Source organism: Silene latifolia, chromosome 6 (genome assembly GCF_048544455.1).
Source record: "Silene latifolia isolate original U9 population chromosome 6, ASM4854445v1, whole genome shotgun sequence".
Classification (NCBI taxonomy): domain Eukaryota; kingdom Viridiplantae; phylum Streptophyta; class Magnoliopsida; order Caryophyllales; family Caryophyllaceae; genus Silene; species Silene latifolia.
The window spans coordinates 113,325,345-113,348,625 of record NC_133531.1 but is presented as its reverse complement, the minus strand read 5'-3'; the positions used below and the strand labels follow the sequence as shown (position 1 = coordinate 113,348,625).

The 23,281-nt window shown below is 39.6% G+C and overlaps 1 protein-coding gene and 1 non-coding gene across 2 annotated transcripts; one reads left to right on the top strand and one right to left on the bottom strand.

Moving 5' to 3' along the window:
- Positions 1 to 332: 332 nt before the first annotated feature.
- LOC141588504 (uncharacterized) lies at positions 333 to 1,720 on the bottom strand. Its single transcript, XM_074409944.1, has 3 exons — positions 1,429 to 1,720; positions 1,109 to 1,323; positions 333 to 518 (listed from the first exon to the last, which is right to left on the bottom strand). Exons 1-3 carry the CDS (start codon positions 1,718 to 1,720, stop codon positions 333 to 335), a joined length of 693 nt encoding a protein of 230 aa, XP_074266045.1.
- A 20,122-nt stretch (positions 1,721 to 21,842) lies between these two features.
- LOC141589173 (small nucleolar RNA R71) lies at positions 21,843 to 21,949 on the top strand. Its single transcript, XR_012520122.1, has one exon. It is a non-coding gene; the product is annotated as a small nucleolar RNA R71 (small nucleolar RNA).
- The last annotated feature ends 1,332 nt before the right edge of the window (positions 21,950 to 23,281 follow it).

The following is a 23,281-nucleotide window of genomic DNA, read 5'->3' as shown; positions in this document are numbered from 1 at the left end:
GGACGAGTCTATCACGAGTCATGGCAGAGATAGTTTCATCTAGTTGATAGTTATCATGGGTTATATCTTTTATTGTTGTAATCACTTGTAATAAAACATAATCATTCTATTATCGACATTTGATTATTACTGATCTCGGGCAACCGAGATGGTGACGTCCTTATCTACTAGGGAAGCTCTTGTTAAGGCTCCTGGCAGATGGGGGTGTTACAGTTAAATAAATGATTTTCAACTTGTTAAACTGTTAAATATATGATCTTCAACTGTTAACCTGTTAAATATATGATCTTCAACCTGTTATCTTGTCTTGTGTTTTACTTCGATGTTAATCTTCAATCATGTGCAGTTTTTCTTCCTGTCATGAAGTGGGTGGGATCCAGCTTGATTGGAGGGCTTATGTCCCCTGCTTGGCTAGAGGGCTTGGTATTCGGACTTTCTGGAGGACATTTGGACGTGTCGTCAGGATCTTTCACCTTCTTATCCACCACAGTGCTGCGTCCAGCTGTTGTAGAGGTGTGCTGCAAATAGTTGGGTCAAACAATTATTCCATGCCTGATTGATCCCGTATTTGCTGTATCTGGTGTGGTTTACCAACATTCGTTTGGGCATGACAGGGTGCAACAAAAATAAAGAGTGCTAAAAATAAAAAACAAAGTAGTAGGATATAAATAGAGCCCTCAATCCTGAAGACTTATTCATGTAATAACAGATCATGCATAATTTTTCAGGATTCGAATATTATATCAAGACATATATGAGTAGGGTAGAACACATAAGTTTTGCATACAAGATACACATAGAATTTGCATGTTGTACATATAAAGCAAGCAGTTTTGACAGGCAGAACATGCAGGGTTTAAATATATCAAATTAGTATGAGTAGAATTGAATTTTTACTTTGTTAGGATAGGGTATAGCTGTATTATTCTGAGAATTTTATATATGAAATAGTTTCAAATGAGTTACATTCCAGGACCTTAGGATCATTTCTTCCTCTACGGTTTGTAGCATGTATGCTCCGTGCCCGACGATTGAGTCTATTAATTATGGGCCTTCCCATCCAGGGGCCAGTTTTCCTGCTGATTTTTCTTTTTTTGTTTGGGAATACCTTTCGTACGACTAAGTCACCTTCCCTAAAAACTCTGATTTTGACATTTTTGTTGTAACTTATACCTACTGTTTGTTGATATGATGCTATCCTGATTTTGGCAGCATCTCTTAACTCCTCTATTAGGACTAGGCTGTCATGCATCAGGCTGTTGTTTGCTTCTATGTTGTTCAGGCTGTATCTTGAAGTTGGCACATGTACTTCTGCAGGAATGACTGCTTCACAACCATACACCAAGGAATAAAGTGTTTGGTCTGTTGAGGTCTTTGGAGTTGTCCTGTCTGCCTACAGTACTCATGGAAGTTCTTCTGCCCATCTACCTCGTCTACTCTTCAGCTTCTTTTTCAGGCAGATGATGACTACTTTGTTGCTTGATTCAACTTGCCCGTTTCCTTTTGGGTAGCCAGGGGTTAAAGTTACCAGGATGATATTCCATTCATCACAGAAAGCTTTGGTTCTTTTTCCAACGAATTGAGTGCCATTGTCACAAACTATCTCTGAAGGGACTTTATACCTACATATGATATTTGTCCTGATGAAGGATATTACTTCCTTGTCAGTAACCTGCCTGAAAGAATCTGCTTCAATCCATTTGGAGAAGTAATCAGTCATGGCTAACGTGAATACTTTCTGGCCTGGAGTTATTGGGAGTTTTCCTACTATATCTATGCCCCACTTTATGAATGGCCAGGGTGCAAAAATTGAATGTAGTAGCTCTGATGGTTGATGGATAATTGGAGCATGTATTTGGCAGGCTTCACATTTTGCAAAATAGTCAAGACAGTCAGCCCTCAGGGTTGGCCAGTAATTGCCAGTCCTGAGTATCTTGCTTGCCAGGCTTCTTCCACCTTTATGGTTGCCATAGTATTCGTCATGAATTTCTTGAAGTACTTGTTTGGCTTCATGTGGTTCAAGACACCTTAAGTAAGGTCCAGTCTGAGATCTTTTAAACAAAGTGTTATTGATGATAGAATAAGTAGAAGCCATAATTTTCAATGCTCTGGCCTCATGCCTGTCCTGAGGTAGTATACCTTGCAGGAACCAATCATAATACGGTTTAGTCCAAGAGTCATTGTCAATATTGACAGGGTTTACCTGTTCAGGCTTGTTGATGGCAGGTTCAAGTAAATGCACAATAGGTACTTTGTCAAAGATAGCAGGGGTGAAATTTGAACCAAGGCTGGCCAAAGCATCAGCCTGGGTATTCAGGTCCCTTGTTATTTGATCAATATCAAATGAAACGAATTTATCGCAAAGTTTTTTGGCATATTCCAATATAAAATCATTTTTTTATCCTTTGCTGTAGTTCCTCAATCATTCCCTCATCATTATACAAATCCAAACTCAGCCATATGCCAGCCAAAATACTTGAGTCGTGCTCAAACGGTCACTCTCACATGTCCTCAAATTGCGTTCACTATCTATGAATCCACACAACTTCTAAGTGTCCAATTTTGATTGCACTCCACTCATCATTTATAAGTTGTCATGATCAATTCGCCATACTCAAAAACATTACATGGACCAACTACCGTCCTAGTGTTCCCAAATTATAAAACTTGATGACTATGTCCAATTCCACACATCTTGTCAGAGACATATGCCTAAAGCTAGGGTGGGATAACACTCTTTTGGGCTCACACACAACTCTATACTCGGAAATCTCGGGTTAACTCAACGGATAAGTTAATCCAGAACGGATATGGAAAAGATAGGAAATCAAATAACATGGAGGGGATAGGAAATCAATGGTCGACACCTTAAAAATCGCCCTAATAGCACACTTGAAATATGATGAATTTTGTAAAACGATACAATTTTAAAACTCAACTCTAATGCAAATTTTACACAAACTTGACTCAAATACAAAATGATATATTAAAACTTTAGCATAAAGGTCATTTGTATCAAATTTCTCGAAAATTTTAATACAAAATAATCCGTCATAGGATGGTACATGTCATTATAGGCCATGTTCAAAGTAATACTATTCGATTGGTACAAAACATAACTTAGAAAAGTCAAAAACCCGGGTAGGTATACCATTCTTTTTCGAAAATAATATTTTAAGACGGGAAAACTTCTTATGCACGACTTCACAAAACATTATAATCGAAGATTAGAATAATAAGGAATAAATGAAGTACGTCACGAGCGTAAAATCAAAGCTTATGTATACTTTCCACAACATTTTCGGAAATTTGTCAACCTTCAAGAAGGAAAATTTTAATTCACACCATTTTATAGCAAAATCCCAAATAATATTATAGCCTTGCAATACTATTAAACCATATTTGGGTTAAAATCAAAAATTGTTCATGTTCCTCACTTGGTTCAAAATTTTGGGCCAAAATTGCAATGAAATATTCGTTTGTAAGACAATGTACCACACTACTAGGGATGATAATAGTGTTTGTAAGACGACTTAAACAAGTTTCAATTACGGAAATCGGAAGTAAGTTAAAACTTTTATGTTGAAATTTCGCATACAAGGTAAAATCCGACATTAACAACAAGCGTTAAGCTTCTTGTTCAATACGACCCATCAACAAACATGAAAATCCGGTTATCGACTAAAAAGCACGAGTTTCTAAGCTCATCCATGGTGGGAAAGAAAATTTAACATGAAAATTTGATTTTTGACCATTCTAATGATACATAAAATCAACCATTACTATGAAATTAAACAAAGTCATGCAATTATTTGATAATATTTGAATAAACACACACACACACACACACACACACACACACACACACACACACACACACACACACACACACACACACACACACACACACACACACACACACACACACACACACACACACACACTATCCATTTCAAATTGAAAAATGAAGAAGATGACTCAACTACATGGTCGAAATTTGAGAAGACAGATAAAGAAAAGTGGAGTAGCAAATTGTAATTCAAACAACAAATCACAATATGAAAGCTTTGAATCATTTTAAGATTAATCGATGTTGAAGTTACGACGTTCAAGATAGAAATGAAAAGATAAGGTAGAAAAACAAATTTTACACGAATTTCTCAGCTCACTAGGCCCACTCGGCCGAGTACTTAAGGCAATCGGTCGAGTTCAGCTCCACTCGGTCTAGTGATAGGTTACTTGATCGAGTGGAAACCTTCCAGAAATTTTCCAGTTTCTTGAATTTGCCCACTCGGTAGAGTGACAGGTCCACTCGGTCGAGTACTACTCTACTCGATCAGGTTTAGCCTCTCACTCACTGTCTTTGGTACATTAATCCCAAAATCATAACTACTCTACCATTAACCATCATCATTCATGCTTTACCAATGACACTAGCAAGCTCAAACACGCAAATGATACCTACATGCCAAGATTCGGGACTACCGTCCCTCATGTCAACACACACTAATCATATCTATGATATACTACTCACATGAGTCCATTTATCCATCCATCACATGTTATCATATTCTATACAAATGATTCCATCATACGATAACATATAACGAGTAACAACACACACGTATTCACACCTCTTTCACAATGATCATATTCCATGCCATATTTTTCTTCTTCTTTTTTTTTGCAAAAAGGTATCATTTCATTTCATAAGAAAAAAAACTACAATTTGAAAGAAATAACCACTAAACAACCCTTAAACTAGGTACACAAACTCCCCACCATAGATGAGAAATGCTTGTGCTTACTAAGCAATTCCGTGCCATATTCAAACACACATTAAATCCATAACACATATGCATTCTTATTATGATTCACATAGCGTTTTCCGTACTCCTAGCCACCCATGTAGTGACCAACAGAGACGATAGGCACTAGCTTTGCCATGGGGCGCCTAGTCATCCAAAATCGATCTCCTATTGTACTCATATCAGGTTCATTTTACTTAGACTCACCTAGATTCATTTTTTTTGGTTCATTGGTTTTAGGTTCCAAAATCGTCACTCTGATACCACTTTGTAACACCCCAATTATCTAGCCAAGATAATTGAAGCATTACCATCTCGGTTTCCTGAGGCAGTGTTTCAAAACTTCAATCAAAGAACATTTTATTAATGTAATGTTTAATGAATTACATAACGTAAACGAATTAATAAAAGTGCAACTCATGACTTTTATACTTCTCTAACCAACTATACTCTTCTCGTGACTCATCAAGCTCGTCCCGCCTCCCACGTGCTATCCAAACAACATGTACTTAACCTGATCCCTATATGATCGGAAATATCATATGGATTGACACAAGCACCCCGAAATAGGTGACAATTACACAGACACACAAACGTTAGTTTAATAAATAAATAAAGTGTGACGCGACTCAAAGTGTGTGAGTATGCAACATGGCTATCATATAAATGACATGTTATCAAACAACCACAACCATGGTACCGAGACACGCCCAGACATACCGACAACCACACCGGTACAGTGACACGCCCATACTACCAACAACCACAAACAGGTATCGGGACACGCCCAGACGTACAGGGTCCGGAAGCCAATCGGATCCCCTGCCAGGCGTCGTGTCTCAACCACACGAGTCCCTCCGTAACTCAAGTCATTAATGTGCACATCTCTCTTGGAGTGGGAAGCTCCAAGAGGCGACTTAAGCGTAAGACGGTCTCCTAACCGTTTTACGTCTTCAAAATAACAACAACAACAACAACAACAACAAATCCTCTAACATATACAATCACAACAGACAACAGACAACATGATATGCCAAATACGTCACAAATGCCAGATCCTCAAATATTCCGACTCCTCGAGACGTCATGACCAACAATATGCAATACGACTCACTCAATGCAAAAGAACGTTAAAAGACTCATTTTATAAACAAATGCAACAATGAAACTGAGTAGGATAAACCTACTTTACAACATATCCGCATAAGTCATCCGTCAAATATAAGCTAGGTCTGTCTCATAAAATCGTCTTACAAAACCCATCTCCTAATATGTATAAATATATTAATCTAATTATACAAATACGTATAAATATACTAATCTAATACGTGCGACTAATTGAATACTCGTCTTATTCTGTTATCCAAAATCCGACTCAATACACACCACCACCAACATGCCCCCCACCGTGGGCCACCACCCAGTCACGGTGGGTCCGGCCTGTCCAGCCGCCCTAACCGCCACCTACACTCACCCACCAACACCTCCCACCTCAACACCAACAATAACCCTAACAAACAACACCAACATGGCCACCCCCGTGGGTCCCCCACTGACCACGGTGGGCCCATCCACTCCCTGCCACCACGGCACCACCCACGCGCCACCAAAAACCCTAAACCCGACCCAACACAATAACTACCAACAACAACAACAAACTCAACTGAGATCCCCTCTTTTCTCCCTGAAATCGCTACCTCCAGCCACCATATCCACCACCCACGACCTCCCCTCAACTCCCCTCACCACTCTCGACAACAACCACCCTGAAACCGGACCCAAACCGACCCATAACTCCCTTAAAACCGAAGCCCTAATACCGGTTCACATGAACCCACAAAACCCAACTAAACCACTCGGTCAAACCCCATTATGGTGGTCAACGCCAGTCCTAGTGGTGGTCAAAGACGGGTCAGAGGCAGGTCAAGGTCATGCTGGGTCAATGATATAAAAATAATAACATAAAGGCTAGTATAAGACGGTCTTACATCAGATCTTGAGACGGAGGGACTAAGGCTCATATCTTACAATTTCTCTCTTTTCTCTCTTTTTCTCTCTCTTTTGTTTGTGTGGTGGAAATGTAAATGAAATGGTAAGGTGGGTAGATAAGGAATAAGGGGGTATATATAGGGTGGAAGTAGTATAGGATGAGTATAGTATGAATGCATATACATGTATCTTATTATTATTTTTTTTTTTTTTTTTTTGCAAGAAAAGTATTTCTCATATATGTCAAAAAATATACATGAGTGAGAGATTTCTTACAAGCATATCCCCTATAGTGAATTCTATCACAAGGAAAAACTATCTATTGAAAGCCTCTATAATCGCATCCTGCACAGTGTCATGAGATTTGTTAAGCAGTATAAAACAAGTGACAACTTGAATCTCCCTAATGATGTTGCATGCCTCTTGCTCCCGATTTTCAAACACTCGTCTATTTCGTTCTTTCCATAAGCAGTAAACGGTCGCAGCCACACAACACCCAAACCAGCAAGTTCTCCACTGCTTCCTAGGCTTCATACAGTGAGCTTTTGCAAGCAGGCCGTGCAGTTGAGAAGACACAGAATGAACACCAAACCAGCATAGAACAGAGGACAACACTATGGAAGAATAAGCGCACTTAAAGAACAAGTGTCTTGAACTTTTTGCCTTACACTTACAGAGATAGCAACGATTAACCAAGCACATCCCTCGTTTAATGAATAAGTCAGTGGTAGCAAGCTTTTTTTGAAGGGCAAGCTGCAGGATGACCTTGAATCTAGGTAGGAGAAGACAACTCCTAACCACTTTGAAACATAAAGTGGGACTCTCTCTTAGTCTGAGCAGGTTATAGGCCCTGCCAACATAAAACCTGTCAGAAGTGCCACAGCTTTTCAGAGCAGATTGGGCTTCTTGGATCCCTCCCAAACGACTGATCAAAGTGTCCCTAACATTGATAACTCCTCAAAGATTTCAGAGTAGGAATTCTGAACAGAGAGACCCCATATGCTACACTGATCTAATAATACTTAGCCACCCAAGTGGTCCAAATAGAGCCAGTCCCTTTATCTAGGTGCCAAAGCAACTTGAGCATACTAGCCTCGTTCCAAGCAGTGATATCCTTAACCTGAAAACCTCCCTCATCCCAAGGAGTACAGATGCTCTGCCAACTCATAAAGACCTGCTTTTTAGTACCTTCAGCATAACCCCAGAATAACTGATGACAAAAAAACTGAAATGGCACTGCAAATGCCCTTAGGCAGGAGTAAACTACCACACCAGAAGTTGCATAAGCCAAAAACAAAGGAGTTAATAACCTGGAGCTTACCAGCATATGAAAGGAACTTAGAAGCACATGAATGAGCAATATTTTGGATTTTAAGAACCAAAACTTCATACATATGACTAGTAAGTCTAGCAGGGTTCAGAGGGAGCCCCAGATACCTGAAGGGGAACTGCCCCTCTTTGAGGCCAGTATCTTTCAAAATCAACAGCTTCAGTTGGCTAGTAACACCACCAAAGTAAGCCTCAGTCTTCTCAAAGCTAGCTTTCAAACCAGACCAGCAAGGAAAAAGCTGAAGTGTATCAGTAGCTTTCCTAACTGATGGCAGATCCACACATATGAAAATCATCAAATCATCCGCAAAAATAAGGTGAGTAAGCTTCATTTTTGCATATTTTAGATGGTAAGAGACCTTCTTATCATGACACATAACTCTGAGAGCTCTAGACAAAACCTTCATACTAAGGACAAAAAGAAGGGGGGATAAGGGGTCACCCTGCTTGACCCCACTCTTCCCTTTGAAAAAGCCATGGTTAGATCCATTAATCTTTAAGGAATACCAGGCCCCAGTAACACAACCAAGGATCCACTTAGTGAAGAGCATAGGGAAACCAAAACCAAGTAGCATATTCTTTAGAAACTCCCACTACAAAGAGTCAAAAGCTTTGCTAATGTCCACGTTAAGCATACACCTAGGAGTAAGATTTTTCCTAGTATAACCATTAATCAAGCTTTGTGTAAACATAGTATTCTCATGAAGACTCCTCCCAGGTATGAAAGCAGCTTGCTCCAAGCCTACTAGTTTGGCCATGACAGTCTGCAACCTGCCAGTCAAGATCTTACTAATGGTCTTATAGATAATAGAGCAACAAGAAATTGGTCTAAAATCTTTTACACTTTGGACATATTTCTTCTTAGAGATCAAGGAAACAAGTGTAACATTTGCTTGCTTAGGAAAAAAGCTGATTTTGAAGAAGTCTTCCACTGTAGTACAGTAATCCTCCTCAACAATACCCCAAGCAGACTTAAAAAAGCCAGCAGAGAAGCCATCTAAACCAGGGCTCTTATTAGAATAAATGGAAAAAAGAGCACTCTTGATATCAGACCTAGTGATGAGGGCAGTAAGTAAAGCACAATCAGCTTCATCAAGGCAAGGGCCATTGTTCATTATATTAGAGTCAATTTCATGTACAGGAACAGTAGTCCCCAGGAGTTGCTGATAATACTCCACAAAAGCATCCCCCACATTCTGAAGTCCATAGTGAGTGACCCCCTGGACAACTTGAATCTCACTAACATACTGACTTTGTTGCCTTTCTTTTATCTTAACAAGGAAAAAAGAAGAACAGGTATCATTGTGTTTAAGATCATGCGGTTTAGCTCTTTGAATAAGAATCTTGGCTTCCACATCCTTCAATTTCCAGAATTCCTGAGAAAGAGCATGCTCTTTGTTAATCAGAGACTCAGACAAAGGTTCCTGTTGGAGCTCCTGAAAACAATTAAGCTCCTCCCTCTTCACATCCAACCTATGCTCAATATTAGAGAAGCTAGCTAAGTGAAGACCACGAAGAGCCAATCTAACTTTCTTTAACTTCCCCATAAGTCTATGCATAGAGTTACCCTTAACTGTGCAAGCCCAAGCACCCTCCACTAGGTCCAGATAATCAGGATGATCAATCCAGCAGTTAAGGAATTTGAACTGCTTCCTAGGGATAGGATCATCAGTAAAATGTAAAAGAGCAGGACAATGATCAGAGACACTAGGGGGAAAAAAACTAGCAGTAGTTTGAGTATAAGATAATAACCAGTCAGCATTAATTAAAACCCTATCTAGCTTAGAATAGACTCTAGTACAAAAGTCCTGCTTGTTATACCAAGTAAACTCACTACCAGTACCAGACAAATCATCTAGGCCACAACTCTCAAGGCACAAGTTGAAATCAGTAATGTCATTCAGATCAGGAGGAGTGTTACTGATTTTTTCCTGTGCATTCCTGACAATGTTAAAATCACCCATTGCAGCCCAAGCCCCCACTCCAGCTGCATGAGTCATCATAGAATCCCAAAGTCTCCTCCTATATACTGCATTATTGCTCCCATATACCACAGAAAGATGAAACTTCCTGCCAGAAGATAAATGATGGACAAAGCAATGAACTACCTGAGCCCCCTCCTGTAGGATAGATAGATTCACAGAAGCAAGATCCCAAAGCAACCATATTCTACATTATGATGGCTATTGTAGCTACAGTAGTGACTATATTTTCTAAACTTAGTCTTCAGAATTCTTTTAGCCTTACTTTGCTTGACCCTAGTTTCCAGCAAGCCCAATATATCAATTTTTGTAGTTTTCAGGAAATGTAAAACCTATAAATGCTTAGCCAACTTATTAAAACCTCTTATATTCCATATGGAGATAATCATTGAATAGCTAAATCAGGAGGATCATCCACTATTGGACCATCAACTTTACCTTGGGCCGATAAAGAAAACCTAGAAATAACCTCATCTGAATCACCTAGTGCAGAGGAAGGAACTCTAACAAGCAGCCTAGGACTAGAACCTTGCTGAGAAGGGAGAGGCCTTAGCACACTGCATTCTGAGTGCATTACAACCACCCTAGGTGAGGAAACTCGGGCCTTATCCTGGGCAGAAGAACCTAGCTCCATGCATCCTGAGTTCTCCTGACCATTCAAAGGGAGAGGCTCCACTACCAGGGTAGGTGAGGTACCACCTAGCAAGTGGCCATCAGAGGGCTTCCCCATTTCAAGTTGGTTAGCCCCAAGAACAGCAGTCACAGGCCTATAGACCTGCTTGACAACTTTTTTAGCAACTGGCTCAACAGTCACCTGATTGGAAACCACTGTTTTCTCTAGAACAGGCATGTTCCTTTTGCAAGAGGCATCTACATGTCCAATTTTCTGACAAGTCTTACAATAGTAGGGCAAACATTCATAGACTATCCTCTGAGTAGATGATGTGACCATAATTGGCGCATATTTAGCCCCCGAATTACCATTGTTTCTATGCTTTTTAGTGCCTATTTGGGTCATTTCTTATCTTTAGTCCTTTGTTTTGCATATTCTTTGAGATTTTGATCCCTTGGTAGGAAAGGAGTAAGAATCTTGCATTTTCATGGCAAAACGAGGCTAAATTGATCGTATTTAATGACCAAGCATCAAGGAGAAACAAGACTAGAAGGCCTTTGTACATATTATAGTAGAAGAGCAATGTTGAGAAAAGGATCCTTGAGTCCCCAAGGAAATCCCCAAGGAATTCATGAAGAAAAAAGAAGAAAAAGAAGAAGAAAAGTTGCTGAACTACAATCCGAACGGATTGTAGAGAATCCGTCCGTCCTCGCCAATCCGAGCGTCCCGCATAGGAATCCGCTCAGATTCCCCCTCGCCAATCCGAGCGTCTTGCCCAAGAATCCGCTCGGATTCCTCAGCCCAGGTCCGGCCGTCCCGACTCCCATCCGCACGGATCCCAGCACAGCACGTTTTCAATCTTCAAGCAACGATAAGAGAAGCCCTTCTCTCGGAGAATCCCGGAGGCTCCTTGCTCAACTTAAAAAGTATAATTACTAGTTTAGCCCTTAGTTAACCCTAATGCATCCTCCCTAATTTTCACTATAAATACCCCATTAGTCTAATTAGAGGAGCATGTTCTTCTTATCAATAATTAGTGTAGTTAATATCAATCAAATCTCTCTTCAATATTGTAATCAAGTATTAATCAAGTTTTAATCCAAGTTTTAGTTCTTTAATCTCTCTCTTGTTCTTCCTTTATTTCGGGTAATTAGAAGATTATTGGGTTTATTGGGAGATTGACAACCTTCCATCAATCATCAAGTTCTTCTATTATTCTTGCTTTATTATTGGAATCATTAGTAGGTATAATCTCTTAATCCCTTTTTAATTATTGCTAATTACTATCATTTATTCATCATGTTTCATTATGTTAGTATGATTGACAACCTTTCTAGCATGTTCAATATGATGATGAGTGAGTAGTCTCTTAGCTAGGGTTTAATGGGTGATTAGGGGAAACCAACATGGGGAATGATTCATGCTTAAATTAATATGCTTTCATATCTTATTTGCTTGCTTGTTTTGATCTTAATACATGCACATGTTATGCTTGATGAAATGCTAAGCCTATGAATCCTTGCATTTACTATCATCTTCTATCCTTTCAACTTGACTTGTAAGACATAACCCAACTCGAGTCTTGTTAGACCATTCATGTATTAAGTAGGGAAGATTAAGTCGACTTGTAGGTGTTGTACAATCCAAGAGATTCGGCTCCGGGACCCAAACTTTCCTAGGATTGTAAGATATAACCCAACTCAATCCATCACTACAATAATTGCTTGCTTATAATTTGAGAACATGTTTGTATGATCATATCCCATGATTCCCCTATGACCCCATGACACCCTAGTGCTTTTAATCAATTGTTTACACCCTTATTTCTTTTACCTTGCTAGTTTATTTTCATTGCTATCTTAGTTTAGTAACCTTCTACATCAACCCAATTTGTGACACCCCTAGACACCACTAGTTACAATAGAATCTTCATTTCAATACCCGTCCCTTGGGATCCGACCTTTACTTGCCTCTTTACTAATTGTAGAGTTGTTTGTGAAGTATAAATTGTGTTTTGTATCGACCATTGACCGACGACCACATATGCTAAATTGTGAACACCAAATGGCTCCGATCAAAAATGGCGCCGTTGCCGGGGACGGTGTTTAATTGATTTAAGATTTCTTTTATTGTTTTTAGTTGTGTCTTTTTCACCTTGGGGAAGTAAAAATCCTCAAGGTTTGCTCTAATTGTTTTCTAGTTGTTTGATATTTTGCATGTCTAGAAGGTTACAAAGAGATTTGTTACCTTTTGACCGTGAAATCGAAAGAACCTTGACGAATAATAGGAGACTTGTTAGGAGGAATTTGGGAGGTGTTGGTGAAGTTGTTCAACCCACTAGTGAGTTTGTCAATCCTTTCGCAATAGAAGGAGAAGAGAACCCATTAAACAATACCACACAAAATCCACCTACAATGCCTAAATTCTCGTCCCACTCTATACCCACCGAGGAGAATCTACCAAATGGTACTCCTACACCGCAACATCTCACCGGAAACTTTATTGCCAAGTCCGCCTTCATCCAACTAGTTGAGAGGAGCCAATTCGGGGGAATGCCTAGTGAGGACCCTCATTCTCATATGGAAACATTTTGCGATTATTGTGATGCTATCTCTCAAACGGGCGTGACTCAAGACCAAATAAGATGGGTCTTATTTCCTTTTTCATTAATCGGCACCGCAAAGCAATGGTTGAAGGGCCTTGATAAGCCATTTGGTGTTCACAATTTAGCATATGTGGTCGTTGGTCAATGGTCGATACAAAACACAATTTATACTTCACAAACAACTCTACAATTAGTAAAGAGGCAAGTAAAGGTCGGATCCCAAGGGACGGGTATTGAAATGAAGATTCTATTGTAACTAGTGGTGTCTAGGGGTGTCACAAATTGGGTTGATGTAGAAGGTTACTAAACTAAGATAGCAATGAAAATAAACTAGCAAGGTAAAAGAAATAAGGGTGTAAACAATTGATTAAAAGCACTAGGGTGTCATGGGGTCATAGGAGAATCATGGGATATGATCATACAAACATGTTCTCAAATTATAAGCAAGCAATTATTGTAGTGATGGATTGAGTTGGGTTATATCTTACAATTCTAGGAAAGTTTGGGTCCCGGAGCCGAATCTCTTGGATTGTACAACACCTACAAGTCGACTTAATCTTCCCTACTTAATACATGCATGGTCTAACAAGACTCGAGTTGGGTTATGTCTTACAAGTCAAGTTGAAAGGATAGAAGATGATAGTAAATGCAAGGATTCATAGGCTTAGCATTTCATCAAGCATAACATGTGCATGTATTAATATCAAAACAAGCAAGCAAATAAGATATGAAAGCATATTAATTTAAGCATGAATCATTCCCCATGTTGGTTTCCCCTAATCACCCATTAAACCCTAGCTAAGAGACTACTCACTCATCATCATATTGAACATGCTAGAAAGGTTGTCAATCATACTAACATAATGAAACATGATGAATAAATGATAGTAATTAGCAATAATTAAAAAGGGATTAAGAGATTATACCTACTAATGATTCCAATAATAAAGCAAGAATAATAGAAGAACTTGATGATTGATGGAAGGTTGTCAATCTCCCAATAAACCCAATAATCTTCTAATTACCCGAAATAAAGGAAGAACAAGAGAGAGATTAAAGAACTAAAACTTGGATTAAAACTTGATTAATACTTGATTACAATATTGAAGAGAGATTTGATTGATATTAACTACACTAATTATTGATAAGAAGAACATGCTCCTCTAATTAGACTAATGGGGTATTTATAGTGAAAATTAGGGAGGATGCATTAGGGTTAACTAAGGGCTAAACTAGTAATTACACTTTTTAAGTTGAGCAAGGAGCCTCCGGGATTCTCCGAGAGAAGGGCTTCTCTTATCGTTGCTTGAAGATTGAAAACGTCTTTGGCTTTGGGATCCGTGCGGATGGGAGTCGGGACGGCCGGATTGGCCGAGGAATCGGAGCGGATTCTTGGGCAAGACGCTCGGATTGGCGAGGGGGAATCCGAGCGGATTCCTATGCGGGACGCTCGGATTGGCGAGGACGGACGGATTCTCTACAATCCGTTCGGATTGTAGTTCAGCAACTTTTCTTCTTCTTTTTCTTCCCTTTTCTTCATGAATTCCTTGGGGATTTCCTTGGGGACTCAAGGATCCTTTTCTCAACATTGCTCTTCTACTATAATATGTACAAAGGCCTTCTAGTCTTGTCTCTCCTTGATGCTTGGTCATTAAATACGATCAATTTAGCCTCGTTTTGCCATGAAAATGCAAGATTCTTACTCCTTTCCTACCAAGGGATCAAAATCTCAAAGAATATGCAAAACAAAGGACTAAAGATAAGAAATGACCCAAATAGGCACTAAAAAGCATAGAAACAATGGTAATTCGGGGGCTAAATATGCGCCAATTATGGTCACATCAAATATCCCTAAACCGAACCTTTGCTCGTCCCGAGTAAAGAGGTGACAAAGACTAGGACCAAAACTAACCTAACCTAATAATAATAGCCGATATGAGACAATTAGCGGGTCTCACTCCGCCCCTTCAACTCACAACAAGACAACCATGAGGTAGGATGCCTTCTTGCAAGGCAAGGTGGGTCTTGCCAAAATGGCGACACATCCAAACATTAAAGCACACAAAAACACATAATGGATGCATCTACAAAAAGAATAGCCACTTTCCTCATCTAAGTGGCGGAAATTATCTACAAGGGAAGCAATTCAAGGGTACACACTCCTTCATAGATGCAATTTGTTCAAACTACTAAGCCTAGAAGGATACCAATAAATCACCTCCAAGTTGTGTCAAGCTAGGGTACCTTTGTCCTCAATCGTTAAATGCGTTTGTCAAGAGTAGACTCCTTATGGTGTTAGAAACACTGGAGGATCGCGGAATTCCCCCTCTTGCCTAGACAAGAAGAAGGGTCGTCCCCTCTCTACCATGCACAAAAATGGATACGATGGATAAAAGGGATCGATAGTATTTGAGTTTCATTTCGGGAGTTTGCTTTCATTTTTGTTTTCCCCCCAATTTCATTGGCATTTGACATTTTGAGAACATTTTCTTTGCCATTTCTTTTTGATTTTTGGCATTTCAATACTTGACAACTTTTTTGCATTTCTTTTTGAACATTTTCAAAGTCACCCCAATTAGTAACGAGGGTGCCTTGTATTTGAAGCTTAGGAGTCTATTTTTGCTCCTCTTTTCATTTGATGCATTTTTGCAAACTTTCTTTTCACTTTTCATTTCATTGAACTCAAATTGATTTCTTTTTGTGCCCATTCCCTTTTGATGACAAAAGTGTGGTAGAACATGGATGAATGATAGAATTATGCATGGTTTCAAGGGTCACCTTGGAATAAACGGTAGCCAAGGAGTTATCACACCACAAGGTACTCTTGACTCGGCCTTAAACCATGGGTCAGAGGATACTAGCATGACACATCCTAGGGTGTTTTACAAGTATTCTAACAAGCAAAGTCTTAAGAAGAAAAAGCATCTACTAGGGCCTATATACACTTGTCAAGCTTCCCAAATAGACGGTTTCGCAAAATTTTTCTAACATGCAACTACATGCCATGATGCAACTAACATATAAACATCCTAATGCATATGATTCTACCAACTAATATGCCAAATAAACTAAATGCAATCCTAAGTTCACATTGTTTTTACCGCATCAATCAAAATAAAGCCACATAGTCATTAACATAAAGAGGAAAAAGGAGATTGGAAAGATCATACCATGCGGTCTTCAATATCCTCATGTCTCGGATGTGGCGTAGTCAATCAATGTGAATAAGGATGAACAAACACAATATATACAAAACTATACTACAAAGGAAATGAACTTGTTTTTGGATTTTTCAATTTTTAATTTTTATGATTTTTTTTGAAATTTTTCAATTTTTATGGTTTTTGAATAAAAGTTAAGTGTTAGAATTCCCATCCCCACACTAATATGGGCATTGTCCTCAATGGCCAAAATGATGGAAATTATGCAAAGATGATGCATGATTTCTATACTAAATGCAATTCTACACTAAGCTATACTACATGATGCATGGTTTTTGTTATGACGGAGAGGATAATTTAGATTACCTCCCGTTGCGTATGCATTAACTTCCCCAAACCAAGTGAGACACTATTGCTAATGTCAAAGCATGGGTATAGTTTATGCACACACTATGCTATGCATGAAACTAGATTGTCATTTTGGATTTTACAAAAATGGGAACAATAAGTAAGAACACCTCAATGGAACCGAGGTGTGAGTCCTTTGATGTTGCTAGGACTAAACCAACAATGATCAAAATGAAATAAAATACAAAGAGATATAGACAAACCGTGGGAGAGTAGGAGTCTCCAAGGCTAGTCTTCCATCATGCTACTATCATCATCACTTCCCTCAGAGAAGTGGTCACATTGCCACTTTCCTTGTCACTTTCTTCATTGCTTTCTTCATCATCATCTTCACCATTTCCTTCTTCATCTCCACTTGCTTATTCTTCAATATTATCATCAAATTCCTCATCATTTCTAACAACCTCATTGTCTTCCACCACGTCCCTAGATGCACCCGGAAACAAGGCTTCTTTATCCGCCCAACTAGGCAAAGGACAAGATGGATCAAGGAGTCCTTGTCTAGCTAGATGTAGGAGGGGAGGATATTGAGCCAAATAAGCATTCTTCCGATCTTCATAAGCTTGCTTGTGCATGGCTTGCATAAGAAGAGTGACATAGTCTTTTCCAATTTCAACTCCTTGCGGTTTGAACTCTTCATACACAAAGGGGTAAGGCGGTATAACAATGGAAGAGGAGGGGGTTTCATGGTCACCCTTTTGTTGTTGAATGATGTACTCGGCTTCTTTGGATAAGGGAAGTAAATAGTTGGTCCGGTGGACACTAAGACGGCAAATCTTTGCGGGTAAAGTGAATGATCGAGCCTCACTTGTAAGCCACCCAAACTTGGTGTCAAGGGGATTGTGAGCAACCCACTTGAACTTGTTAATCATGATGGACATATCAATAAGATGGCCACCTTCCTTAGCCGTGTACTTGCTATCCTTATTGAAATTAGGATCAAAGTGCTTGGCTAGGACCGTGACAAGGCCGCCATTAACAATAACGGTTGTACCCTTCTTCCCACTATCTACATGAAGCCATCTATCAACCAATAGCCTCAAAGAATTATAAGGCTTGGTGTGAATTCTTCCAATATTCAAAGTTGATTCAAGGAGAATAAAATCGAGTCCCGTGAAATGATTGGTGTCTTTCCTAGCAATTATGGTATTTCCCACAACTTTGTGCCATACTCTTATGCCCGGATGATGGACCAAAAGAGCACGACAAGCTTTAAAATCTTCAAATTTCTTCCCGGAGATTGCCTCCCAAAGAGGCTCGGGATCATACTTCCCATATTGCTTATGATATCTCGGTTCATCGCTAAGACCCAAAATTTCACCCAATTCCGGAAAGGTGATGCGTCTACTAGTGTTAGCTAGACGAAACTCAATATTTTCCCTATTCTCAACTTTTGTCACCTTTAAAGAACTTAAGAATTCCAAGACAAGGAAGGGGTATGTTACTTCCTTCATTTCAAATAATTTCTTCAAACCCATGGCCTCGAAAAAGACTCTTGTTTGTTCAAGAACACCTAACTTCTCTAAGGCATCTTTGCATACAAATTTGGTGGATTGAATTTGTTTCATAGCAAACTTGACAAATGAATTTCTATGGGTATCGGAAATGAAAGTTACCTCCGGATAATGCAAGAGTTGATTAATTACCGGAGTAGAAGGTGATGCTTCCATAGAAATTTGTTGAGGTTGTTGCACTTCCAAGCTTGGTGTTGATACCACCGTTGCCAAAGTTTTCTTCATTTGTAGAGCTTTTTGCCTTTGAGAGAGAGCCGTAGCCTTTGGTGCCTTTGTTGCCTTTGCTTTTGCTTTTGTTGCTCCCTTTGTTCTTGCCATTTGATGAGCTAACCAAGAAAAAGATCAAAAATCTTCAATTTGTAGAATGCCCAAATCGATTTTTAAGGTGAAAGGCTTTGCCTTTATGAGAACAAAAATCGACTCAAAGGTGAAGATTTTGTGCTTGGTTTTGATTGTTAATGAAGATGGAGTGATTGATTTGTTGTTTGAAAGATGGTTTGATTTGATTTTGGGGGGTTTTGTTGAGGGTTTTTGTTTTTGAGATGGAGAGGATAAGGGTTTTGATGTTGTGGGTAGTGTTTATGAATGAATGAATGAAGGTGGGGTGGTATTTAAAGAGTTCGAAAATTTTCAGGACGCAGGAACAATCCATGCGGATTAGGCGCAATCCGCTCGGATTCTACAGCTTCAAATTTTCAAAAATCCCGCCTAGAGACGTGCGGATTTTGCCCAAGACGGACGGATTCCAGTCCAGAGATTTTTCTTTGTTTTTCTTCAGCTGGGAGACGGGCGTCTTTTGCAGAAGACGGACGGATTTTGTGAGACGGGCGTCTTTCCAGGAATCCGCTCGGATTCTTTGACAGTCAAGAAATTTGCAGTTTTCAGCTCAGCCCAAGACGGGCGTCTTCCCAGCAGGACGCTCGGATCCTCTGCAGACGGGCGGATTCTGGGGAATCCGCTCGGATTGGTCCTCGTGTACACGGATTCAGTTCCATCCGTGCACAAACGCATTCCCTTATCATTCTTTCTTTCTTTCTTTCATTTCTTGTGTTCTTCATTGTGGGGGCACTACTAAGGCACGAATAGCCTAGGCAATTGCCATCCCCACACTAAGGTAAAGCACTACACATCAATTAAAATTGTTAATCCCTCCCTCACTTCTCTCTTACATGACAATTATTTTGATCAAAGTAAATAAAATCCAAAAATGACAAAAATGCAATACAAAAATTGAAATATAAGTTAGGGAGTTAGAAATATTTACAAGTAGTGGTTTAGGGAGGACTCCACCAAACTCTCATTCTTGATGAGATGTCAAGGAGGCATGTCCAAGGTGTTGTTGATGTTGCTCAACACCTTGAAAAAGTAGTCAAAAGCTTGTTCATTATCATGGTAGAGGCTTTCAATAGACCGTGCCCCTTGTTGTTGATCATGATCAATGGTATTACCAATGTAGGGATTAAAGATCCCTTCAAATTCGTCGTCCCAAAGACCACAAACTTCATTAAGTTGATCATTGAAAATCTCTTGCTTGGATGGGGACATCTCTCCCAATTTCTTTTCTTGGCCAATGAGGCCATCTTCTTCTTCCTTGGTTGATTTTGATGAGCTTTGCAAGCTCTCTTTGTCACAATTCACTTGCTCTTTGAATGGAGCATCTTCAATTTTCTTCCTCCATTGGAGTTCCGATTTCGTCTTCTCATCTTTCCGGCTATAATGATCAATCATGAAACATGGCTCATGTAAACGAGGAGCTCTCATGGTTTTGTCAAGGTTAAAAATTATGCTTTCATCTCCCACTTCTAGAGTGAGCTCTCCATGTTTCACATCAATCACCGCACCCGCGGTGTGTAGGAAAGGTCTTCCTAAGATGATTGGAATATTGGAATCTTCCTCCATATCAACTATGACAAAGTCCACCGGGATGAAAAACTTCCCAATTCGTACGGGGACATCTTCCCATATCCCTAATGGTGTCTTTGTCGATCTATCGGCCATTTGAAGAGTGATATTGGTGCATTTAAGCTCTCCCATTCCCAACCTTTTACTTACCGAGTACGGCATGACACTCACACTAGCCCCTAGATCACATAAGGCTTTGTTGATCGTCGTGTCGCCAATGGTACACGGTATTGAGAAGCTTCCCGGATCCTTTAACTTTGGAGGTGAACTCCCTTGAAGTATGGCACTACTCACCTTAGTAAAGGCGATAGTCTCAAGTTTCCGGATCGACTTCTTCTTTGTGAGGATATCTTTCATGTATTTCGCATAGGCCGGAACGTGATTGATTAATTCCGTGAAAGGAATTGAGACTTCTAAGTTCTTCACAATCTCCATGAACTTTCCAAGTTGATCATCAAATTTGGGCTTGGCTTGACGACTTGGAAAAGGAAGTCTAACTACAATGGGCTCCTTTTCTTTGGCCTTCTCTTCATTTTTCTTTGAACTTTCTTCTTTTGATGATTCTCCTTCTTTGGGACTTTGCACAACAACTTCATTTTCACTAGCTCTCACAACTTCATCCTCAACTTGCTCCTTCGGTGCTTCATACCTTGTACCACTTCTCAAGTGAATGGCACTAACCGTTTCATGTCTAGGGGGATTACCTTGAGGTGGTAATTGCCCCTTTTGTCTTTGTGAGCTTGAAGATGCTAGTTGAGTCAATTGTGTTTCCAACATCTTGGTGTGAGCTAGAATGTTGTTGATGGTGGTTTCTTTTGCTTGGCTATCTTTTTGCATTTGGGTGAAAAATTCTTGTTGATTCTTTTGCATTTGGAGGACCGCTTTTTGGACATCAAAACCTTGGTCATTTTGGTGATTGTATGGATTTTGATTTTGGTAACCTTGGTTTTGATTGTAAAAGGGTCTTTGATTTTGATTTCTCATGGGTGGTGGAGTGTATGTTGTTTGAGGGTTTTGAACATTTTGGCTTTTGTATGAGAGATTTGGATGGAACTTGGTGTTTTCATTGTAAAAATTTGAATAAGGGGTACCACTCTTGTATGCTTGGAAAGCATTGACTTGCTCATTTGTTCCCCTACACTCACTTGAGTCATGACCCAAAGTTCCACAATTCTCACATATCCCACTTGGGATTGATGAGGATGCCGTCATGGCATTGACATGATGCTTTGATGTTTTTGAGTTTTCCTCAAGTCTAGTCATAGCTTGTTCAAACTTCAAGTTGATTGTGTCAATGTGAGCACTAAGTTGAGCACCCAATTGAGTAACGGAGTCCACTTCATGCTTTCCTCCTCTAGTAGCCTTGCGAGGCCTACTATATTGTGAATTATGGACCGCCATTTCCTCAATCTTGTTCCATGTTTGATTGTCATCAACTTCGGTGAACATTCCATTTGATCCCATATTGAGAATGTTCCTTGAATCTTCATATAAACCATTCCAAAATTGTTGCACCAAAAACTATTCGCTAAGTCCATGGTGAGGACATGAGCGACAAATACCTTTGAACCGCTCCCAAGCTTCATACAAAGACTCTTCATCCCTTTGCTTAAAACCCGTAATTTGAGCTCTTAGCATATTGGTCTTTTCCGATGGGTAGAATTTTTTGTAGAAAGCTAGAGCTAACTTCTTCCAAGAATCTATTCCAAGGGTGGCCTTATCAGTAGACTGGCCTATAAAGGGTGCATTAATAACCACTTGATCAGGCAAATCCTTTGATACACCTGCCTCAACAAGGACCCTAGCAAATGAGAGCCTAGCTTTGCAGGTGGTATGTAGGTCAGCAAACAAAAGTTTCTCCACCTTACTTGCCATCTTACTCAAGATAGAATAAGTCCACATATAGGGATCCAAATAAGGAAAAAGGATCCAAATGTGTACAATGGCTACCTTCTCCATAATACAAGAGAAGTAAGGAGTCCATTGTTTCAACACAATTGAATTTGCCCCAAGTTTCCAAGGACCCTTATTGAGAACAGCATTCATATCTTCCTCACTCTCAAATTTAAAACTAAACCATCCTTTTTTGAAGTACTGAACCAATGGAAGAGGGTCATGGTTCCAATGCTTCTGAACGAAATCAATAACATGTTTGACTGTAGGTTTAGCACCCAGCACATTCCCCATTAATATGAACTTCCATTTGACAATCTCATCCTGAACTTCATCCATATGAATGTCAATTTCATCAGATTTAGCACTATCCTCATAAAAAAAGAGGCTCATACCCTTATTCATCTTGCCCTTTGCTACATCCGCCCAATTCTTACCCGAGGAAACCCCGGGAGGAGTAACGATGTAGGAGCAACTTCAGTAGAAGCTGAGGTAGCGGGAACCTCTGAATTAACCTCTATACTAGTCTCTGTAACTTGGGGAGGAGAAACCGTAGGCACAACCATGGCGTCCCCTGTTTTTGGCGGCGAAGATGAACTTGACCCATTTTTATTTGGGCAAGCAACCGGAGAATTAACAACCACAGGAGAACGGATTATAGAATTATGAGCACTAGAAAGAGAAGTAGTAGTCGGGGGAGCTTGAACAGCCATGTCGTTCAAAGGACCATTACTGCATAATCGAGAACGACCTACAGAAAAATTCGAACAAGAAGGAGAGAATTTAGTACCATGAGAATCGTGATCAAGCAAGAAGTCCGACGATGTCCTTGATTTTGGAGGAAGGCACCTCCCTCTGGCCATGGAAGCAAGAAGATCGCAACAATGGCGTCATTTTTTGAGAGAAAAGTCTCTCTAAACCGGCTAGAGAGAGAAGTTGTTTTATTATTATTATTATTATTATTATTATTATTATTATTATTATTATTATTATTATCATTCCATCTCAAGCCCAACTCGCTATATACAATAAAATATTATTATTATATAATTATTAAATACGGAGTATTACAATGGA